Source organism: Saxophila tyrrhenica, assembly GCF_035928015.1.
Source record: "Saxophila tyrrhenica strain CCFEE 5935 chromosome Unknown scaffold_4, whole genome shotgun sequence".
NCBI classification, from domain to species: Eukaryota; Fungi; Ascomycota; class Dothideomycetes; order Mycosphaerellales; family Extremaceae; genus Saxophila; species Saxophila tyrrhenica.
Window position 1 is genome coordinate 1,497,963 of NW_027041736.1, and position 21,806 is coordinate 1,519,768.

At 56.4% G+C, this 21,806-nt stretch overlaps 9 protein-coding genes across 9 annotated transcripts; 2 read left to right on the forward strand and 7 right to left on the reverse strand.

The window, feature by feature from the left end:
• Nucleotides 1-960: 960 nt before the first annotated feature.
• On the forward strand, nucleotides 961-2,058 carry SLG1 (Stress-activated PKC1-MPK1 kinase pathway sensor; the record flags this gene model as incomplete). The annotated part of the gene is made up of 3 exons (XM_064800527.1): nucleotides 961-1,264; nucleotides 1,335-1,966; nucleotides 2,035-2,058. The coding sequence occupies 3 exons, from the start codon at nucleotides 961-963 to the stop codon at nucleotides 2,056-2,058; spliced, it is 960 nt and encodes a 319-aa protein (XP_064661866.1).
• Nucleotides 2,059-3,003: 945 nt separating this feature from the next.
• On the reverse strand, nucleotides 3,004-4,157 carry LTR77_003271 (uncharacterized protein; the record flags this gene model as incomplete). Its single annotated transcript, XM_064800528.1, has 2 exons — nucleotides 3,004-3,932; nucleotides 3,989-4,157. 2 exons carry the CDS (start codon nucleotides 4,155-4,157, stop codon nucleotides 3,004-3,006), a joined length of 1,098 nt encoding a protein of 365 aa, XP_064661867.1.
• Nucleotides 4,158-5,847: 1,690 nt separating this feature from the next.
• Nucleotides 5,848-6,396, reverse strand: LTR77_003272 (uncharacterized protein; the record flags this gene model as incomplete). Its single annotated transcript, XM_064800529.1, has 1 exon — nucleotides 5,848-6,396. The coding sequence occupies one exon, from the start codon at nucleotides 6,394-6,396 to the stop codon at nucleotides 5,848-5,850; it is 549 nt and encodes a 182-aa protein (XP_064661868.1).
• Nucleotides 6,397-6,918: 522 nt separating this feature from the next.
• LTR77_003273 (uncharacterized protein) lies at nucleotides 6,919-7,482 on the reverse strand (the record flags this gene model as incomplete). The annotated part of the gene is made up of 2 exons (XM_064800530.1): nucleotides 6,919-6,940; nucleotides 6,980-7,482. The coding sequence occupies 2 exons, from the start codon at nucleotides 7,480-7,482 to the stop codon at nucleotides 6,919-6,921; spliced, it is 525 nt and encodes a 174-aa protein (XP_064661869.1).
• Nucleotides 7,483-8,055: 573 nt separating this feature from the next.
• Nucleotides 8,056-9,363, reverse strand: LTR77_003274 (uncharacterized protein; the record flags this gene model as incomplete). The annotated part of the gene is made up of 3 exons (XM_064800531.1): nucleotides 8,056-8,349; nucleotides 8,400-9,217; nucleotides 9,291-9,363. 3 exons carry the CDS (start codon nucleotides 9,361-9,363, stop codon nucleotides 8,056-8,058), a joined length of 1,185 nt encoding a protein of 394 aa, XP_064661870.1.
• A 623-nt stretch (nucleotides 9,364-9,986) lies between these two features.
• On the reverse strand, nucleotides 9,987-12,132 carry LTR77_003275 (uncharacterized protein; the record flags this gene model as incomplete). The annotated part of the gene is made up of 2 exons (XM_064800532.1): nucleotides 9,987-12,055; nucleotides 12,108-12,132. 2 exons carry the CDS (start codon nucleotides 12,130-12,132, stop codon nucleotides 9,987-9,989), a joined length of 2,094 nt encoding a protein of 697 aa, XP_064661871.1.
• A 430-nt stretch (nucleotides 12,133-12,562) lies between these two features.
• LTR77_003276 (uncharacterized protein) lies at nucleotides 12,563-13,400 on the reverse strand (the record flags this gene model as incomplete). Its single annotated transcript, XM_064800533.1, has 2 exons — nucleotides 12,563-13,172; nucleotides 13,228-13,400. The coding sequence occupies 2 exons, from the start codon at nucleotides 13,398-13,400 to the stop codon at nucleotides 12,563-12,565; spliced, it is 783 nt and encodes a 260-aa protein (XP_064661872.1).
• Nucleotides 13,401-16,518: 3,118 nt separating this feature from the next.
• Nucleotides 16,519-17,828, forward strand: LTR77_003277 (uncharacterized protein; the record flags this gene model as incomplete). The annotated part of the gene is made up of 7 exons (XM_064800534.1): nucleotides 16,519-16,665; nucleotides 16,721-16,834; nucleotides 16,889-16,988; nucleotides 17,062-17,164; nucleotides 17,241-17,266; nucleotides 17,315-17,437; nucleotides 17,491-17,828. 7 exons carry the CDS (start codon nucleotides 16,519-16,521, stop codon nucleotides 17,826-17,828), a joined length of 951 nt encoding a protein of 316 aa, XP_064661873.1.
• A 2,398-nt stretch (nucleotides 17,829-20,226) lies between these two features.
• On the reverse strand, nucleotides 20,227-21,657 carry LTR77_003278 (uncharacterized protein; the record flags this gene model as incomplete). The annotated part of the gene is made up of 1 exon (XM_064800535.1): nucleotides 20,227-21,657. One exon carries the CDS (start codon nucleotides 21,655-21,657, stop codon nucleotides 20,227-20,229), a length of 1,431 nt encoding a protein of 476 aa, XP_064661874.1.
• Between the last annotated feature and the right edge of the window lie 149 nt (nucleotides 21,658-21,806).

The window sequence follows — 21,806 nt, forward strand, 5'->3', positions numbered from 1 at the left end:
TTCCATCGCACGCCGTATGCAGTCCAATGCAGCTCCAGTAGGCGTTGAACTGTGATGCCCGTTTCATCTGCAGGTACACAGTACATTCTCCAAACTCGGCAGATAGATCACGGCCATTGGCAGCAGCGACGGCCAAGAAGAGTCCGCTGCAAAGCAAAAAGCGGCGACTAGCGCAGGAACGGGCGCCTCTCATTCGACAGACCCCCCTTTCGATTCCTCACATCCTGGTCGGTCGGCAGACGGCCACAACACGACACACCTGCGAACCCACCACTTTCAACACCTGCGCCGACCACTTCTCACCTGTGGAGCACGTTACACGTTCCTTGCACGGTAACACGACGGTCCTTCCCATCAGCAGCACGCTTTCTTCTTCGGACACTCTCGTTATCCATCGTTAACCGGCAGCGGCCTGCATTCACTGACGACGACTTGTTTCCTGCGACGAATTCGAGGTAATCTTGAAACACCGACACGAGCATTCCACGGTTCCGGGTTCTCAGTTGCCTCCCGACACACACTGCGCCGGACCACGTTGTTGCGAGCGAGTGATTGGAGCGCGGCAGAAAATAGTGAGGGAGTCGGTTGTCTGTTGTAACGAGCAGTAGCGGACTTCGGAGGAGTGTGTTTTGGTGGTTTGAAGGACACGGAGTGACTTCCTGCAAAAGGTCGCACAGAGCGTGGGGAGACCAAGGGATTCACCGGAAGAGGGAAGTTGGAAGCATCACGAGACACGGGCAAACATCATCACCACTGGGCTGCTGGCAGCTGCGAGGACAAAGGTGCGCAACATCTTCCACCACCCACTCACGATACGTTCAAAGAAAAGAAGAGGATAACAAAGCCGATCACGAGACACTGACAAGTCTGCACCACCAGGCTTCCGCTTGCTTACACCCGCTCCGAACCTCAGCGCATGAACCTCCTTGCATCGGCGTAGCGCGCACCCCGTTCTACACCATGCCATCAACACCACGAACCATGTCCGCACCACTCCTCGTCCTCGCCTTCTCCGCCATGGCCGCCGCGCAGGGCGTCTCGCTCATCGGCTGCTACTCGTCCATCAAGCCGCTCACAAACCAAGGCACCGACCGATACCAGAGCTCGGGCGCCTGCTCGAAGACGTGCGCCAGGCAGAATGCGGCGACGTTTGCGATGTCGAGGGGCAATTTGTGTTTCTGCGGTAATATGCTGCCTGCGGAGAGTACGCAGACGGATGATTCGGAGTGCGACACACCTTGTGTGGGATACCCGGATGAGATGTGTACGTGTTGAGATCAAAGTCAAAACCGACGCGTGGAGGGTGATAAGCTGACTCGTGTTATTTCACACAGGCGGTGGGCCAGACGCCTACTCAGTATACCTCTCCGGCACCGAAGTCAACGTGCCCGTCTTCGGCTCGACCGGCGGTGACGACGGCGACGACAGCTCAGACAGCTCCGGCTCATCTTCCAGCGCACCACCCACCACATCCACATCCACATCCACATCAACCTCCACACCACCCACCACCACAGCGACACGAACACGCCGACCCCGACCCCGACCCACAGTCGTCACCAGCGTCAACGAGGGCACCACCGTCTACGTCACCAACACCCCCACACCCCGCCCCGTAACCACCTCCTCCGCCACCCCGACCCCCGAATCCTCCTCCCCAGAAGACAGCGGCACCAACATCGGCGCCGTAGCCGGCGGCGTCGTCGTCGGCGTTGTCGCCATCGCCGGCATCGTGTTTGGAGTATGGTTCTACCTCCGCCGCCGCAAGCAAAAGGAAGCGGAAGAAGAGTACAAGCGCACGCAAGTGGCGGATTTCATGCGCGGCGGCGGGAATGGCGAGAGGAAGCCGCCGAATACCGGGTACAGCCATTCGAGCGATTCGAGGCTGGATCCCGGTGCGGGGGCGAGGAGGGATAGTCAGGGGAGTATTGCGGACGCGGGGGATTATTCGAGGAGGATCTTGAGGGTGAGTTTTGACTTCCATACTGTAAGTGTGTAGGGGGGAAGAGGTTTACTGACGGGTGTGATATGCAGGTCGCCAATCCGGATAACTCGTAGTAGCGTGTCTGCTTGATCGAGACGACTCGGAACCTCTACCACACCTCATTACCAGACCATACCATACCACTCTCTTGACGACTTTTCGACGACCGACTGACCGACCGACCGACCATCCCGATTAGATGCCCGCCAGTCTGCATGTTTTTTTCTAGCGTTTGCGTACCAGGCGTTTACCCACCCCCTCCAGGATTTTTGTCCGTGTCACCAAACACCAACCTGTTGATACCCCCCAACCCCACCATGGCGAGAGAAAGGCAAGGATAGCTTGCCTTCGAGCGAGAACACTATTGAATGATGCCGGCGATCTGGGGATGGCGAGTCGGGAGGGTTAGGGGGGACTACATAGTCGTGTATCCAGATCTCACGTTTGAAATATCCCTTCTCTCGTCTTTTTCTTGGCTGCAGGGGAGGCGATGGGTTTTACTTTGGTATCTGAGGAGGACTGGAGGAGGTGAGGTTGGGAGAGGTGGGGTTGGGATAAGGTACGTACTTGTATTTGCTTGAAGTTGAAATGGGGAGAGCTGATGGATGTGGCAGGAGCGATTTGGGTTTTGAGCTTATTGGGACCTCACTTCATGTTCCTTCACCTCATGCCTCTGAATTAATAGACTTCACGTGCATCTATCTGAGATGCGGCAAGGCATTTGCAGCGTGTAGAGTCCGAACAGGTAGGTCGAAGAATGAAGTATGGAATGAACTCATATGCCCGACCAAAATCTGCTTGACTTCTCTAGGCTCTACTCATTACACCGACTTACGACTCCTGCGCCGATCTGAAAGGGTTGAGTTAGAGGTAATGATAAGCAAGCTATATACTAACGCAGAAACCATGTGCAGGCAGACTATCTGTCAAACGGTCGCTCCGCACAATAAGAAAGAAAACAACACAGCACCGCCATCGCCATCGCCATCAAGGGCCGCTGGACGGGTACGGTTATGCACCTACCGCTTATCCCGCTCACCTTCAGGAAGTGTTCTCGTAGACCTGGATGCAGCAGCTTGTTGCAGAGAACATCCGATCTGCTCGTCAATCGTGGCTGTGGGCTTCAGGGCAGCTGAAATCGGCGGAAAGGCAGGAGTAGGGCTCGGCTCTCTGACGGAGGTCCGTCGTGCAACTTGCAGGGAGTGTCGGATCTGCTCTTCGATGGGAGCTGGCCAAGTCGCGTTCCTTCGCACGAGAGAGGGCCGACTTTCCCGTAACTTACTGGACCGCTGGGTAGCTCGTTGAGGCGGATCACCAGTCCTAGGCCCAGGCCCTTCGACCGGAGGAAGCGCCACCGCGTTCCTGGCGAACCGCACCAGGCCGCGTCCGAACTCTGGAAACGTGTCAGCAAGAACATCTGCGTTAAACGACGGAGCTATCTGTTCTTGCCAGGCGTGCGAGTCATCCCCGCGGCTCCAAGAAGGCAGCCGCGTGATCAAATCATCATCCTCCTGCGTCCTCGGCAGCGCGGGCCCAATCCCCTCTTCAGAGTCCGCTGGACCCTGCCCCTCGCCAGACCCGAAATTCAACCCCTGCGCAGAAAGCCTCTGCCAGCTCCGCTCCCGCTTCTCCCTCCGCGCCTGCTCCCGCGCGCGGTGATCTCGCGCGTCTCGCTCCAGAAGCTGCTGCCGCCGCGCGTCCTCGAGTTGGGCATTGGTTCGCTCGCGCGGCAAGGGCATGTTGGTGCTGGCGACGCCTGGCTGGGCCGCCCAGTCGTTGATTTCGGACTGAGACGGTCGCAAGGGCTGAGTCGACGGTTGCGGTGGGCCTGAGCGAGTCCGGGAGCGGCGGGCAGATCGGGCAGTTCTCGGGCTAGTCGTAGGCGTGCTGCCGTGGGTGCGGGTTCGACGAGGTGTTTGTACGATATTTCCATCGTCGTCGCGCTGTGCTGGGAGGGGTGCGAGGTTAGCCATTGACAACTGCTGACGGAAAGGAGGGAAGTACCGTAGAGGTCTGGCAGTGCAACGCTGTCTCGGCCTGGAGTGCAGGTTGCTGCTGTTGATGATTGCCTTCTACTGCGGCCTCGAGGAGTCCGGGCAGGTGGAAGGGCACCTTCGTGCGCATGGGAAGGGTGGTCTTCATTCGACTTTCTCCCACAGCCGCAGATCGTCATGATGGTGGTTGGTTGTAACTTTATATGTCTTCTTGTCTTGGTATATGTGTTGTAGGTTGGAGAGAGGAAAGACGTTATAATATTCCGCCAGGTTCCCAGGTAAGTCGGACAGCGTTCTATATTTCCTTGCGCTCTGGATGTTTGCTGCTCATTCTGGTGAGCCATAGAATGGTCACACTGGAGTCAAAGAAGGGAAAGGAGAAGCTCGTGGATGACCGGACACAAACAATGGCACCTTTGCGGAGACTGTGCACATAGTGTCACGGAAATGCGTGGAGGGTGATCGAAGGTGGAACAATTGTTTGAGGGCCATTGCTGGCCATGATTCGGGTAAGCAGCCATTCACTGAATCGAGTGCGACACTGCTGGAACATATATGCAGTGTCGCATTTCTACTGGGCTTCTTACTTCTTTTTCCGCCACTGATTGCATGCCAAAGTCGACAATCCCAAGCCCAATTTTTCCAAGCCAGGCTACAACACAGCACCAACTGGGTGCCGCTAGACGCAGACCTGACCTCCCCATTAGCTCGCTATCGTGTCCTCGAGTCAACGGCCCCGAAGCCGCTCACCGCCCAAGAGCAACAGAGCTATTCGAAGGGACTCCCGTTCGAGATCCCCTCCCAACCCCAAGCTGCCCGCAGGCGCATACAGCGTCTAGCGTCAGCGCCAACCCGACGACCCGCGACGTTACGCCGCGATCCAGAGACCACCTGGCCGCTCGTCCGCAGAAGCCTTGGAAGACGATGCGAGAACGCGAGCTTGGGAAGATCGCTTGATGGATGAGTATCTGCGAGCGATGGAGCTGGAGAATCAGGAGGACGCTCGATTGTATGCTCGATTTTCTTCAGCTTTAGCGTAAATTCCGGTCTCCGAGGGTTCGAGTGAGCAGGTAAGCGAGCGGGCTCAGGAAGTCGCCACACATGTGTTGCATGACAGACCAGATACGGACGGGAGACATATCCCGGGATCTCCAGCGCTGTCTCCAGTCAAGGTCGAAGATGCTGCTCCAGACGCAGCGCTTCTCGGGCCAGGGCAGGAGGTGTCACACCTGTCGGCGTCACCAAGAGTTGTCCAGAGCGTTGTGAGTGTGAGCGAGGACGCTGCGCGGTCGACAGACACTCCCGATCGGCATGCTTCTCGCGGGACTCAGGGAGGCCACGGACCTTGAAGCTCGCACTATGGAGGCTGAGGCGCAGCAAGCGAGCTTTGTTGGGTGCTGAGGAATGTGGTATCCTAGTGTACAGGTTTGTCCGGGTCAACGTTTTTGGTGATTGCAAGGTAGAGCCTTGTCGTGGCTGCTCAAGTCCTGTGCCCGCCGAATGCCGTTCCTAATGTCCTTCTGGAAATTCCGAGCTGCCTTCTGATGGCAGGCCAGCGACCCATACTCCTTATGTCCTGAACCGGTTTATGGCCAGAGATGGCCATCAAGCAGCTGTTCCACCTTACTAATAGCGGCCGGTGTCGTGTGAGGCTTACCGAAATATATTGAAAGAAGACAGGTACCACGCCATCCACACTAACTACATATTCTCCAAGCATGAACAGACCACATAATTCCCGAGAGCACCTTTCCCCGCGCATCACCAATTCATGGAGGGCCTAAAGATCCACGAACATGAGGTAATCCTTCCGTCAGTCAACTCCTGCCTTACACCCAACCGCCACGCTGACTTCCCACCCATTCAAACCTACCTCCGCCCGCCGCGAGACGAAGATCCCGGCGTCGGCCCACCACGCCCCTGACCCTCAAACCTGCTCTGCGTATGCGGCGGCGGTGCACGACGGCTCTGCTCACGGTCTGCACGTCCATCCTCAGACGCAGACCGCGAATTTCTATCATCCCCAGGCATTGGAGCATTCGACTGAGTCGTATAAACAGGCGGGATATACGGCCCTGGCGGCACGGGCAACGACTCGCCCTCCCCAATCCCAGCATTAGCATGCATGTAGAACGAAGGCGGCGGTCCGCGGCGTGGCGGAGGAGTCATGCTCGGTCGTGGCGGCGTCTGCGGCGAACCAGAAGATGGGCCAGATTCGCGATCCTCTGGGTAGATGTGCGTGAGCTGGCCGTCCTGCTTACGCTGGGCGTACGATTCGGCGTAGGCTTGCATGGCGGATTGGGTGGGCTCGGCTTGTGGTCGGCGGTCTTGGACGGACAGTTTGCCGAAGTCGTAGGATGGAGGGGGTGTGTCCTTGGATGATTGCTTGCCGTTGTCGCTAGGAGGATTGGAAGGCATCGTGATCTCCTGGTGTGGATTCTTCAGCGGATGGTGTGTCTTCTGCTTACTGAACTTTGGTTGAGGTTCGGGCTGTCTTCAGATGTCGTTGAAGTATGCTGGGGCGCTGTAGAGAAAGACCCGAAGCACTTCGCAAAGTGATGGCTCTTTAAGCATTCTGCCCAGCGGCTTGCACCATTCCATGGCAGCAAACTCGGTGCCGAGTTCACGTCGTGCGTGGAACCAGTGTGGCAATCACGCGGCCGTATGTCGTACTTGTGCTCCAGAGCCAACCCAGCACTGCCGCGGGCAAGCAGATGTCGACCTCAATTCCATGCTGTCTAAGCTTTGGAATGGACCTTGATTTCGTGGGCTGATGTGCTGCTCGAACGTATTCACCAGAACAGCAGCCCGGGAAAATCGCCGCGGTGTGTGAGAACCAGGTTTCCAGACTTCCAGCATCGAACAGTCCTGCCGCCCAAACCATCAGATACGTCCCAACCTGCCCACCCATCCCATACTGCATTCCCTCGGCCCAACTGCTCAATCCTCCTTAACCTCCTCCCTGTAGACCTCCACCCCAAAAACCCTCCCCACAACCCACGAATGCCCCACCACACTAATCGGCCCTCCCCTCCACAGCGGCAGAACCTGTCCCCTCCCCTTCCGCCTTTCCTCCAGCACCCCCAGTACCCTTCCCTCTTGAAAAGACCGAACGTCCTCGCCGCTCAGACGCCCCGTCTTGGTATCCGCAGCCAAAGCCCATAGCCCAACAGCGTCAAGACGGCCTTGTAGCCCGTTCGGCGCTGCTATCCCCCACATCTCAGAAGCGGTGTAGGAGCGCTTCTCATCCACCTCCAGCCCGTCCAGCAGTGTCTTATGAGTCTTAACGGACGGGACGTGGATGTTCAGGCTGAAGAATCCGGTATTAGATAAGAAGAGGTGGCGACCGAGAGCGATCGCCAGCGCGGCGGGGAAGTCGAGACCGAGTGCCAGATTGCCGGTCAAGGAGTCGTAGAGGCGGATGGTTTGGGTGTCGGGGTGGGGGGAGCGGTTGGAGTAGAAGGAGAGGAGGCGGTGGAAGGGTGGGGTGGATGTTGAGGACATTGTGGATGGCAGAGAGAGAGAGAGGGAGAGGTAAAGGAGGGTTGTTGTTGTACCTACGTGGGCGGACGAGGGAGTGATGTTTGGATGCTAACCCCAATGGCTTTCATGTGAAAGCGTCAAGCATGATCTCATCGAAGCTGTGATCCGGTCCGTCAGCTACGGCCCTGAGATGTACATTGTAGCACGACAAGTGACGATGCAAGCCACAAGAGAGCGCGGCAACGAGGTCTGCTCTTCTCCTGGACCTCATCAGTGCTCGTAGGATGAGGCAATCAGGGTAAGCTACATGTATGTGATGTGGAAGGGAGGATATTAAATAGGTGAAAAGTGAGACGGCAAGGTAACGCAACATCATTCATTCTTCATGCCATTATTTCTACACCCATCTCTCTGCTCGCAGAAACACACTACACATGCCATCCCTCATATCCTGCAGTCATAACACATGCTGCTACATCGCAGAAGGAACAGGCGTCTATGAAGAGACACACTGTAGTGGAAAGGTGCGGAAAGCGTAGAAGAAAAGCCATTCATCCATCAGTCGTTGGAAGTCATCTCTCGTGGTGAGGACGTCTAGATGAGGAGGACAGCCGTGACCACGCCGATAACGAAGCAAAGGAAGACCTTGGAATCGAAGCTGGGCGCAGCGAAGCCAGTGGCGGGGACCTGAGAAGGAGTTGGCGAGACCACGGTGCCGTTGGTAGCCTGGGGAGGATATCCGGTGCCAGTACCAGTCGCCCCGACAGCACCCGCAAGGCTGCCGCTGGGACCTGCAGTGCCGTAGGTGTAGCCAGCGGGAGAGTTGGTGGGGTAGCCACTGGCGGGTGGCGACGATGCTGGGTACGAGCTGGCGGTCATGCTGCTGTTCTGAGGTGATGTTAGCCTTTGCTCTGATACTGCAACAAAGATGAGCTTACGCCTGGAACGAGTGGCTGAGTGCCCGAAAGCGTGGCGGAAGAGGCAGGCCCAGAGGCGGAAGAACCAGAAGCAGACGCCGAAACAGTGACCTGAGTCGTGCTGGTGACGGTTGACGTGAGCACAGTGGTGGAGGTGGAAGTCACCGACGAAGAGCTGGCAGATCCAGTAACGCCGCCAGACAGGCCGCCGCTGGGCGCAGGTCCGGAGTAAGTCGTGCCAGCAGAGGCGGATGCAGTTGGGGTGCTGCTGCCGCCATATGTGCTGGAGACTGCAGACTTGCTGGACGACGCTGGACCAGAAGAGGGTGGCCCGGAGGGTGCAGGGCGAGAAGGTGCAGGGCCGGACGACGTGGGTCCCGACGATGCTGGGCCTGACGGCGCTGGCGACGAAGAGACCACGGCAGACGACGAAGTCGCCATGGTGCTGCTTGACGAAATCGTCACAGTCCCAGTGCGAGAACGCGTGGTAGTGAGCGTGATAATCGTAGTCGACGTCGAGGGACCCTCAGAAGACATCGGCGCACTCCCCGTAACACCACCAGTCAGCGCACCAGAAGACGGGGTCGTCGGGATCGGGACAGCCGGGATCGAAGTCGAGACCGACGTCAGGGTGAGCGGGCAGACGGTCGTCGACGCCGCCACGACGGAAGTCATGGTCGAGGCCGGGCAGTCGGTGACGGAGGACGGGCAGGCGTAGACGGTGACGTAGTTGGTCGAGAAGGCCGTGGAGACCGAGACGGCGGCGAAGACGTCCACGATCTTGACGTGCGTGAGGGTGGAGCTGTCCTTGTTGGTGGCGGTGACGGCCTCTTTGCCTTCTGCGAGGGGAAGAGGGTCAGCGGCGGGGAACGTGATGCTGCGGAGGCGCTGGATGGGTGAAGAAAGACGTACCATTCGGATCGCTTGCGACTGCACAGGCGACGAAGCCCGCGGCGACGGCGACGACGAGGTTCTTGAGCTGCATCTTGACGATGAGTAGTGTGGTGATGTTGAGTGAGCGAAGCTTGTCGAGGGGAGTATGATGAAGCGACTGTGAAGGCTGTAAGAGCAGGTTGTGTGTGTGAGAGAGAAGATGTGAGTCGTGAAGGTGGGAGAGGAAGAAGGAGAGGTTTTTTTGTTGAGAGCGAGGGGATCAACAATAAGGGGACGCGTGGAAGGTTCGCGCCCGAGATTGGGAAATGACGTTTGCCCGTTGCTGGGGAAGGTGCATGTGCGTTTGCGTTTCCAAACGAGGAAGGAGCGGCCGGCGGCTGCTTGCACGTGCAAATCTCGGAGTCATATGCGGGATGCCGACGGACCAAACCGCGGTACGGCGAACTGCTGCAAACGGTCTTCACGGTGGGAGAGAGTATTGAGACGCGAGTATTGAGACGGTGTTTGCAAGACGATAAACGTCGGTTCGGTATTGGCCGTGGTGAGGCGACATTGCCGCCGTCGGGCTGCTCCTTCCTCAGCCAAAGCCTCACCTCAAGTTCCAAGTGCAAGAAGCAAAATTGTGGCACGGCGGAAGCATGAAGGTGCAGAGCCATCTCAGTACACTCGTCTACACTGCTCTCGTACTAATCGTAGCACATCAACAATACTACATCACTCATTGTACCCAAGCTCCGCCAGCTCGCCCCTCACCCCAGCCTCCGTACCAATCTTCAACACCTGCGTACCCTCCAACTTCTCGCCGCCCGCCTGCCGCATCTTCAAATCGTCAATCGCGCGCAGCTTCTTCAACAGCGAACGGATTTTCTTCTCGTGCGGCGACCCAGCTCCTGGGCTCGTGACAGTGAGTTCAGGCGCAGGCTCGGATGCTGCTGCGGCGACGGCTGGAGGGACGGGCTTGCCGTTCTGTTGCTTCGTCGGAGTGGCCGTGTTGATCGGCGGCCCACGCTGTCTGCTGCCATCGCGTCTCCGAGATTGTGGTCGGGAGCCCTGGTAGCCGGACTTTGAAGGGCTGCGTGCTCGGTCTCTGCCTTCAGGGGTACGACTTCCACTGCCATTCTCCGTTGGGGCGGTCAAGCCAGCAGTCTTCGCATCCGCCTCCTTCGCCTTCTTCGCCTCGCGCTTCTTCTTGTTCTTCAACGCAGCTTTGCTCATGTTCTCGTCGCCATCCGCAGTCAAGCTCACACCTCCACCAGGCGCCGCACCAGGTGGCAGTTTGGCGTCCGGATCAGCACCAGGCACTTCTCGTCTCCTGCTCCTCGGTCCGAAACCATTCGACTCTGGCTCACGTCCAGACATCATCTCACGTACAAAAGCCGCCCCGCCCTCATCCTCACGCTTGAATGCCAGTGGGGTAGCTGCACCGCGAGCGCCTGGCGGGCGGTAAGCTCCAGCCGGTTTCGACGGCGTCTTGACCTTGCCGAGGTACTCCAGCGCCGACGGGTGTGGTGTTGGGACTGGGTGCAGTGGATTGCCAAGAGGCTGGGAAGAGGCAGGCTGCGGTCGCCAGACAACATGATACAGCTCGTGCATGTCCTCGTTGTACAAAAGACTGCCTCCAACATGGTAGATCTTGATGCCGTTGTCGACTCGCAACCGAGGGCTGGTGGTTGCGGTCAGGATGTGCTTGCCATCTGGGCTCCACTCGCAGATACTAGCATTGCTCGCTTCGATGGTGCACACCTTTTCGTAGTTCTTCTCGAGGTCGTAGATGTCCATCTGGCCAGCCAAGTTTCCGAAGCCGGCCACCAGAACGAACCGACCGTGAGGCGAGAAGATGATCGTGTTTCGTGGTCCAAGGTTGAAGCTATGCTGCGCGACAGCCTTGACGTTAAAGATGGTCGTCTTTGCGGGCATGTAACCGTACACCACGCCAAACTCTTTCGAGTTGGGCGACCACATAACATCGTGGATGGGTCCTTCCTTGTCGAGTTGGATGCGCGAGTCGAAGCCGCCGTTCGCGCTCAGGATGTACATGTTGGTCTCGCCGTAGTAGCTCTTGTTGCTCTTGTCGACATCAGTCTGCGCCAGCACGATCAGGCTCGTGCCTTCTTGGTTCCACTTGAGCTGGACCTTGTCTCCCTTGAAGAATGTCTTCTGCGAAACCGGCGGACCGCTGAACTGTGGCACGTTGAACACCTTGACCGAGGCGGGCTGGCCTTTGCGCTCCGGTGTGAAGACAGCAACCGAATGTGTCTTGCCGGGCGAAAGCGCGAAGTCCTGCACACCTTCCACGCGCAACTTGTTCCACACAGTGCTCAAGTCCTTGCTCTCGTAGAAGTGCACCTCGTTGCTGACGCAGCGAGCGCAGTACGCTTCATCGTGGGTGTACTGCAAGTTCCAGCCAGTCTGGTTCTTCTGCACAAACTTCCCAACCACATCCCTCTCACCGCTGTCATTGGCGTTGTCGTCGATTGTCCGCCATACTTTCAGGTTCTTCACCGCATCGCCGTTCTCGTCCTTGGAGGGTCTTTGCCAGGTGATGATGTACGTTCCGAAGTGCGAGAAGCCGAGTTCGTAGACGTTGTTGGCCGGCAGGGTGGTGACCACGTGTCCGACCGAGGCGTCCACGACCGTGACAATGTCAGGCGATGCCCATGCGAAGAAGCGACCGTCGGGCGAGTAGACGCAGCATCGCAGGTTGCCTTCGGGCGGGGAGAAGCCGGGTAGGCGCTCATATACTGGCGCGGCGTCGAGGATGCCGATGTTCTTCGAAGTGCGGTCTGCATCCGTGTCAGCATGGCGACTTCGCAGGGTCGACTCAGGCATACATACAAGCAAGCTGAGTAGGCTGAGCCATGGCGAGTCGCAGACAGATCTATTGCGCCTGGGAAGCGCTATCGAGGGCTCCTTTGTGCTTCGCACGCAGGTGATCGCGGGCTTTGTTTGTGCGCTGGGGTGGGACTGTGTCTTGGGAACAGGCAGTGGCTGATCGCTTGGGACCGAGTGAGATAGCTAAATCCACGTCGGTGGGTTGGATTGAACAGCAGAGCAGTCAGCTGAGCGCACGCACAAGTCGGGCCTGTGTTGGTGAATGCGAGAGGCTTGACAACGACCGAGTGAGGTCAGAAAATGTGAAGGTCGACGCGAATTTCTAGAGGCCAAGGACATGAGCTCAGGCAGAGAATAAGGCACCAGATACCATTCCTTGGCAACCCTCTACCTCATGGACCCTAAGTAAATACTCCAATCCTCTCCGTCTCTCATGTTCATGACCTTCGAGTGCATGGCTACAACAACAGTGAAGTAATCGCAGCCGCCAATATAGCCACGATGGCAGCATTGACAGCAACCCTGTCTCTTCCGGCCGCCGCACCCTTGAGAGCCGCGTCCCAGCACTGCCCTCCTCCGCGCGAGTTGATCTCCCATGCCGACCCGACCTGGAAGCTGGCCACGCTGTACGGCACGGTAGAGCAAGACCCATCAATCGGGCCTTGGCATGTCCAACCAAACCACGGATGAACACTCCCGTCGGAGGAGTCTGACGCTATGCAGTCGCGGCCGCTGTACACCTCGAACAAGCGGGCGGCATCTTTGCCCTCTTCCGGAGACGATGTGTTGCGCTGCAGGTAGGATATCTGGGAGTAATTCAAGCCTGGTCTAAACTGGTTGGCCTTATACACAACCCACAAAATGGCCTCGTATGGCTCAGACGACCCTGCTGAATGCTCGATGCGGGATCCTTGGCTTTGGCTTTCGTTGCCTCTGAAGAGCTCCTCGATGTTGAAGCACTGGCGTGACGGAGGTATGGAGCCTGTCGTGAATGTCAAGGCATTACTCGAGTCCTTCGCTCCACAGCCGGCATCTCCAGGCGTGTTGAACGAGATGGTCAGGTTCGTGCTGGGTAAAAGACCGGTTAGCTGGTGAATCGGCTGTCGTGCTCTGGACCTCTTACCTGGCCGCGAGGGTTGAAAGCGCCAAGGAGGTGAAGATTGAGAGTGACCTTAACATATTGACCTGGCGAAGATGTGTCGTGGTCAATGTGATTGCACTGCTTTTTGATCGGGCCACGGACGAGGAGCCAACAAAAATATTTTCGCGCCATCCGTGATGTCCTGTGTGCGGCATCGTTGATGAAATCGCAACTCCTGCAACCTCTTCAGCTGCCGTACATGTGTGCTATCAAATTCGATTCCGGTATCCCGGCCGTTGAGAGATCATCGTCTTCGGATACAACGAATGTAACAACTCCATGGATGGGAGCTGCAAAGCAACCTCGAAAACTTTAGTGCTTCCACTGGGGAGCTGGGGACTGGGGATATGAAGATCGCTGTCATTAGCTCCCTCATGTAAGCAGACTGACCAACTACCCCGAGAACTGTGCCAGATTGCAAACATGAAAAGGCAATCGATGCATGCAAGTCATTAGCCAAAGGCAGATGTCCCGTATTGCGGGCCGAACAGACTACGCATGATTTTGTCGTGGTTGGTCCTCGGGATTCAGCGGGATCAATGCCTGCTACTGCTGAGAATGGCTGCCGGCCTGACTGTATTTTGGACTCCCAAAGTCCTCTACCGATGTCGCTGTATGCAACACTCAACGGCGATCCGTGACAGCACTCACACACCCGTTCAATCCGTGGACCAGTTTTCAATTGCACGAGGATGTTTGAGACATGTGCCTGACGACTAGCCGACAAAATACGGTTCCAATACCGCCCGTGTTCTCTGCCAACATCACGACACGCATGGCGACCATCACAAGGATCATCGCCGAAGTAAGAAGTTTACGTCTCGGCCAGTCACCATCAGAGCACAACTTTATCGACCATTAATTGCATGCCAACGCGCTCGAACAGCGGTATTCCATTCGCGCATATCTAACGAGCTTGTCAACTTGGGACCACCACTCGATCACCGACTCAATCTGCGCAGCACCACTGTCCAACCGATCTTCAAGAAGCTCACGGTGAAGCTGTACAACGTGTAAGCCAGCTGATCTCTGCACCCTTGCCTTGTAACGAAGTACTCACTGTCGCAAAGATACTCCGAAAAGCATGTAGTCCCGCAGACCGAATAGTACTTGCACTGGCCAGCACAGACTCCTCCCTTGTTGTCACCATCTGCTTGTTCGGTGCCGTAGCAATCGGACGCACAGGACCCTCCACCTGAGATCTGGTCAGTCATCCCGTCTTGAGCAGTCCTTCGTTTGGCGGCGTCTCACTTGAATAGGGTCCGGTTGATCCACCCGTACCATCGACGCATGCCGGTACGTCGTTCTGTCTCTCTTCGAGAGGCATGGCCACAGCTGCTGTGGCCGCGAGGACCAACACCAGAATTCCGGTCTTCATAATGTGCGAGTTGGTATGTGTGCCGCGAGAAGTCCTTGAGATTGAAAGGATTTTCTGCGAAAGTCAAAGATTGTTGGTCGGTCCTTTGACTCTCACGTCGACGCTCTGCTTTTAATACCCCTTTCGTCTGACTGTTCCTACAACTCTGATCCGTCTGAGTTCTTCTAACCGAAGCCGGGATACGATGCTACGATGACAGGTTCCCACAGACGATGCAACCCCTCGATATTGCTCGATCTCAAAAGCAGCAAAGATCGTCCTTGGTCTACCATATGGTTCCGTACAGGCGGTCATCGAGGCAGAATCTACGCAGCCGCTCAAGCCGTTCACCGTTCTTGGGTCATGGACTGTCCGACTATCGAACGAAGGCAAATGCGCTCAGTCCCAGCCTTGATACGTTCACATTTAGCGAGCGACTATGGATAATCTACCGCGATGCCTGCTGGCTCTCCCCTACTCGGTTAACCCTCTTGGGATCAACGTCCCGACCGACTGTTAATTGACTGCATGACCTGTCAGCTGGCTGCTAGTCCCTGGACTTCCGCTCAACCCGGAGGCCATACGATAGCAAAGAACCTCAAGATTGCCCCCGATGACCGAGATACCCTCGCAGTGGCCTTGACAGATTCCATTCTTGTTGTCTCCGTCTGCTGTCTCTCTTCCGTAGCAGTCGGAGTTGCAAGAGGGGTACGCTGGAGCGGGTCAGTTGACACCACACTGGCAATCGTTTGAATGGATACCAATCGAATACTTACTCTGGTATATCTGGTCCGGTCCATCAGTTCCAGAGACGCAGGCTGGCGTGTCGTTTTGCCTTGTCTCGAGGGGTGCGGCTATGGCTGTCATCGCCGACAGGATGAGTGCCAGCATTTCGGTCTTCATGATGGTAGTTGGTATCTGTCAATGAATCTGGACTTGGAGATTTCTTGGGATGGTATGAGGCTGGTGATGGCTTTCTTTGACTCTCACGCCGGCTCTGCTTGCTTATGACCTTACATCTTCTTCCTCGCGATGGTGGTTCAGCCGGTGAACAGGTCTGACGTTTTCTTTTCTCGCGCTCATCTACCGAGTTTCCACGTACGATGCAACGCTTCAAACCGCCATTTTCCTTCACTACAGCGAAGATCGCCACGACCCCGTCATCTTGACTGACACGAGGGTCGTAAGCAACCACGACGATCTTCATAGATCCACCAGCTGCTTACAAAGTTGGTTCCACCCTTCATCACAGGTGCAGGAAGCCATCTTGGCTTGGCATCGAGAGCAGATCTACAGCACATATACCTGTTGAAGCAGTCTCGCGCGAACCGCCCAACTCCGTCATTGCCAGCTGCCACTGGAGACGACATTAACTTCCTGGCAACTCCACCCAGAAGGATCTCACCCCTGCGTCCGATGCTTGGTCGCCGTATTCTAATACAGCCTCACATCACATAGCTCGTCGACTGTGCACTCTTCTCGACTTCCGTTCTTTCCGGAGGCCTTGCAAGACATGCAGCAGTTAGGTCCTGGTTGATACGAGACTTTGTCGTAACCTCGAGGCCTACCTCGCGATGGGCGTGTGACGAGAGCCGATGTCCCCACTCACAGGGCGGCTTGCTCAAGGACTGTACCGACACACGGCCATCGTCGTTCGGCCCATTGGGGCGAGCAAGTAATGCAACATTGCAAGGGAGATGGTGTTGGTGATCGACGATGGTAACGAGCCCACGGCTGTTGCAGTTGAACATCCACATTCGGAGACAGATGGGTTCCTTCCTCGCTCCCGTCGAAGGTCTCCTGGCGACCTATAAGAGGTCTGACGTTCCTGCATAAGTCTACAACAGCAGACCACACCGGATCTTCTTCAACACTACCAAGTCACTCGCACAACAACACCCGTTTTCGAACCCAACATGTCAGGCTTCATCGACGCCATCGGCCTTCTGAGCGGCGGCCTTACCATAGCAGCGTTCTTGCAGAGCAATTTGCCCTCGAACAGCCCAGCCGGCGCTTCTGTGCAGGTCAAAGCTGGCCTTGGTGACGATAGTTCAAGCAATTTGGTGAGCACAAAGATTGCCACCAAGTGACGCACATGAATACTAACAGATTAACCAGAAAGGTACAATCGACCACGTGTATGCCTTCGACTACAACAACAACTACCTTGGTCAGAGCGGGTCCTGCGGCATTGGGAGTGATGGCGGCTCCTGCCAAGTCACCGTGGATCAGGTAATGGCTTTCCTCCCACACTTCATGTTGGTACCTGGACTTACACCTGTCTAGAGCTCTCCTGGCACGCAAGCCGACTACATTTCCATCGCCAACGGAAACGATGCGACTTGTGTTTCTTGGGTCTCGGTGACGCAGTACGATGGCACTCCAGGTCAGTCTCATCTCGAGCAGTAAGAAGCATCGTCTCTGACGTGAGTACGAGTGGACAGGTGGTGCATGGACAGGTGACATCGGTAAAAATTGCGGTTTGCTCTGGTATTACGGAAACCAGGAAGCTGGAACGTACCCTGATGAGGACGGCGGCGGCCCGTGGCGTCCGCATTGCGCGTAAGTACTACTCTGTCACTTGGTGCTGACTCGATCATGCGTGGTGTTCGCTGACTTGGCTGTTTGTTACCCGCAGTTGGTTCGACGGCGACCACACGAATGGTGGGTCCCACCCCTGCGCATTCAATGCAACTCGCTGATCAGGACCAGGCTTCCAATACGCTGCCATGAAGTTCACCGTGCGCGCATACGGCGAGCTGTCCAAAAAGACCCTTTCTCAGAACGAGGGTTGCTCCGCCACGATCTTCGGAACGGACAATGGCCCCATCAATGGTAAGACCTCAGTTGTTCCCAATTCATTTTCCACATTTACTGACTTCCCAAAGGCATTCCGGCTACCCCGGCAAGCAAGCGCTCCAACCGACCGGCCAAGCGAGCCCAGCCAAATCGCCTTGCCTGGATAAAAAAACGTCTCGTCAAGTCGCAGTACCCGGAGCAGACTGCGGAGCAACTGTGCAACTCCAAGACGAGCTTTGGACCAGACTTCGTGGGCTCTGATGGGAAGTTTTGCGACATGGAAACGAAGGCATTGTCGCCGCTGTGCTCGAACGAGGATGTCGATGGATGTGTGGTGGCGCACCAGAATGGGACGTTGACGGTCGCTGCTTCGAACAGGGCACATGCGGTTGTTAAGACTTATGATGTTGTGTCGGACTGGGCGTAGGTCGACGAAGGTGGACGTTGTGTGGGGTAGGTCAGGGACATAAACGGACGAGACCGTGGGATGAAGACAAGGAGGACATGCATGGGTGGCGAGGAGATATGTGTTGCCTACATTACATGCCAGAAAAGACATTCGCTTATCTCCTGTCCTGATCGGGTTTTAATTGTGGATTGATTTGACCGATACACAATCAGCGTCTCGGATGTCTTGTGTCTTATACTTTCGAAAGTTTGGACCTGATCAAGAGGATGCAACAAAGGACCGGGAAGCCAAGCAGGAGGAGGAGAAGAGGTAAGGTCGAACGTCGAAACGGGATCCAGCCCGAGACAGCGAGTGCAGATTTCGACCTCACCTCTTGCTTCAAACTTCTACTTGTTCTTTTCTCGCTATCCAGTATCCTGTCCGTTGTTGCTACGAGCATTTCTTTACTCGTAGAAAAGTTTTAAGATGCCAGCCATGTCTCTGTACTGAATCAGGTGTGACGCAAGGCAATGATGGGCCACAGCCTCGCAGACCGTCCGCCTTTGGCGGCAATGGTCACTGGACCGGCTACACCGGTCCAGTGACCATTGCCGTCCCGACTTGAGTCTGTGCAGCCATGATTGGAGTACAAATCTCACGATGATCGCACAAACACAGGCGCCCCCATTCAATGGTAACAGTGCTGACGATGCAACAAGCAATAAGTACCGAAGACTGTCATATAAGATGCGCCGATCGCTGCTTTGTTATGCTGTGCTGACATACCATTTCTCCTCTGAACACGAGTTTAGTAAAGCAAATCAAAACCCTTCCCAGTGGTAATGACCTCACGAAACTCTGCTGCGAGTCGACTATCTCGTTCCGGGAGGCAGGTCGTTGGCAGGTCCTTCAAGTCAAGCGCCCCAGGTGACGAGCCTCCCAAGGGTTGCAACCAGCCTGACAAGCGAGGCAAAGCCCACTACGTCGAAGGAACGTCTCGAACAGAGAGGCGCAACAACGACATGCTTGTCGAAAAGCGATCTGGTAGCTCATCTTCCTCCGATCTCAAACCCCTGAAGCCTCTGCCGAAGAGAAAAATTCTTGCTGACAGGATTGTCGGCGGTGTGTACGTACCAACAGGTCCTCGACCGGATGGATTCAGACCGTCAATGGTGGGTGGAGTGTATGTGCCCACAGGGACGCCTGATCATCTGAATCCGAACAACCGCAACCGCGAGAATCGATACGAGTCCTCACCTGAGGTGCGCCGGTCGGCGTCGCCGATGGAACGCCATCGGGCCACTCAGGCAGCACGCCATCCAAATCCACGAGGCGGGCCACCAGCACGGACAGAATCTCTTAGCTCCGAGAGCATCGTACCGAGGTCGCCGTCTCCCTCGCCAACTCACGCTGACCCAGAGGCATACGCAGAGGCCTTCCCTCCACAACAGAGAGCGAGGACACCAGTCGTACGACCCGCTCCAACCACATTCGTACATGCGTCACCACGGCGCTCCAGCAGCGGAAGCGCGGAGAGCACAGGGCCGACGGTAACACGTCGTGGGCACCAGTCGAGAATACCGGGCCATCCTCGCGCTCCTACGTATCCGCTCAACAGACTGCCGGGACTGCCAGAGACGACCGAGCTTCGTCCGCCGGTTTATCCTATACGTAGCTTGCCAGGGTTAGACCCGGGTGCGTTCGCGTACCATGACCCGCAAAGGCCAGCACAAGCACCTCAAGGTTTTGGGATCGATGCTCCCAGCGGACGCTCGAACAGCCACAGTCCAAGGGAGCGCGTCGTGCCAGACGGATACATCGTGATACAAGACCGCTCCGGGTCCGACTCCGACGACAATAAAATCTCTACTGGACATACGCGAAGCGGGCTGACCACGAGTAGCAGCGGTAGCGCTGTACCGCCTCCTCGAGTCCAGGATGGTTGGGGACGGAGGCTGAGTCCTGCGCCTGCTTCACATGCAACGAGAAGGTCCGAGAGGACTCAGGAGTCTGGTTCGCGCTCGCAGGGTAGATTTGCAAGTTCTACGGATCCAGGTGTAGACTCCAAGAGCAGTGGTAGGGACCAACTCCGCGGAGAACCAGATGCCCGGTGGTCGGAGCGAGGGCGTCGTGGGGATAATTGGCCTCTGTAAGGGTATGCTGGTAAGTGGTCGTTGGCATGTCGATGTGTGCACATGTGATGAATCAAAAGCCGAATGGTTCGGGATTATGCCGGTCAGCGAGTGCCCCTCGTGCTCTGCCAATGGCGTTTATCGTAGTATAGTAGAACACTCGATAGCGGTAGGTAGTATCTGATCCAGTGGTCTCTGTTTGGTCATCATCTACATTGAGCATTAGATAGTGCGTCTGCATCAAGTCTAGCAAGGTAAGCGGAGATGTTCACATAGATAGTTCATCATCCTGTACGTCCGCCGGCCTATCGCGCTTCATCTCTTCCCTTCTCACCACCCAATTCCTTTCTCAAATACGCCCGCATCAAATTCGTCGTACTATCCGGATCGACCTTCTCCACGTGCTCCCGCCACAAATGCCAACTCCCATACGCGACCTCAATCACAATCAACCAGATAATGATCCACTCCAACAAATGGCTATGCGCCTCGCTCAGCCTCTCCCGCAAAACCATCGCAATCTCATTCGCATAGTCCATCTTCTCGTTCAACGCTCTGATTCTCTGCCCGACATCCAACGACTTGCCCACAGCATCATAGTAGCTTTCCAGCCCCAGCTCGTGCGGCGAGTCCCAGAAGAGGTCTGGCAAAGAGTCCGTGAGCTCGGAGTACAGGTTTAGTTGCGCGCGGATGTGCAGGAGCTCGCCGGTTTTGCGCAGCATGAAGCGGCGCATGATCCAGGGCAGGCGATTATTGGAGAGTAAAGCGGGGATGGTGGAGGTGGTGTCGAAATAGGCTGTAAGGCTGTTTTCGAGGACGGCGAGTTTGGTCGAGCGGGCGAGGGCGGAGGAGAAGGCGATTTTGGCGAGGATGGTGTCGGTTTCGGGGTGGTGGGAGGAAGTGTCATCCGGGTTTTCGGAGGCGTTGCCAGGTGGTTTGGTGCCGAGAATAATGGTGTCGCCGAGGATCTCGCTGGTCTCCCGCGTTGGGTCTTCGAGGTATTCGAGGTCTTCGGCTTCGATGCGGTCGAGGTGGCTGGCGCCTGCCGCTGGTAAGAGGACCTTTTCAACGAGGTTGAGGGCGGCCTTCTCGGGGACGTTCCAGGTGACTACGCTGCCCGAGGGGAAGACCAGGACATCGCCTAGACCCTCTCCATCTTCCTTCCCTCTGCCCCATGTGGCGCTTCTAAACTGGACGTGCAAAACCTGTGGGAAGAGTGCGGTATTGTGAGGATCTGCTTCCCAGCCTTCTTTCTGCAGCAAGTCCCGGGCTACGTAGATATTGTAGGTCTCAGCAGCACAGTACGCTGTTACGTCCTTGGTCTCTACTTCTGGATCGACATGGCGTCTCTGCCCTCGTCCTTTGATGAAGCCACTAGGGTTTGCCGTACCACCACGGGAGCGCTGTGCTTCTACAGCTACTCTCCGTAACGACGTATTGGCTGCCTGCGTCCGTTGCGCCGCCTTGCGTTTTGGGCCCTTTTCCTGCTTCTTGCTTCCATGCTGGTCCTGTGCTTGAGATGGCTGCTGGTGATTGTCGTTGAGCAGAGGCCTGTGGGACGTGAAGTGATTCTTCGGAAGCTTCTTTCCTTTGGATGCTTTTGAGACAAGAGTGTTGTGCGGTGGAAGATGTAGTAGAGGACGCGGTGAGTGGCGTGTTGGAGTGAAGGTGGTGAGACTACGCTTGACGATTGTACCAAATGCAAGAAACGTTGCTGATCCTCCTGCGCCGGGCATGCTGACATGAACAATCTATAGAAGTGTAAGTTAGAAGCAGAGTGGACGAGGTGTATATCAAGACCTCCAAAAGCTCACCACTGCTTCCTAATTGGGAGCGCCGAGGCGTTACATCACCGCACCTCTTCTCTTCCACTCCTCGCTCCACC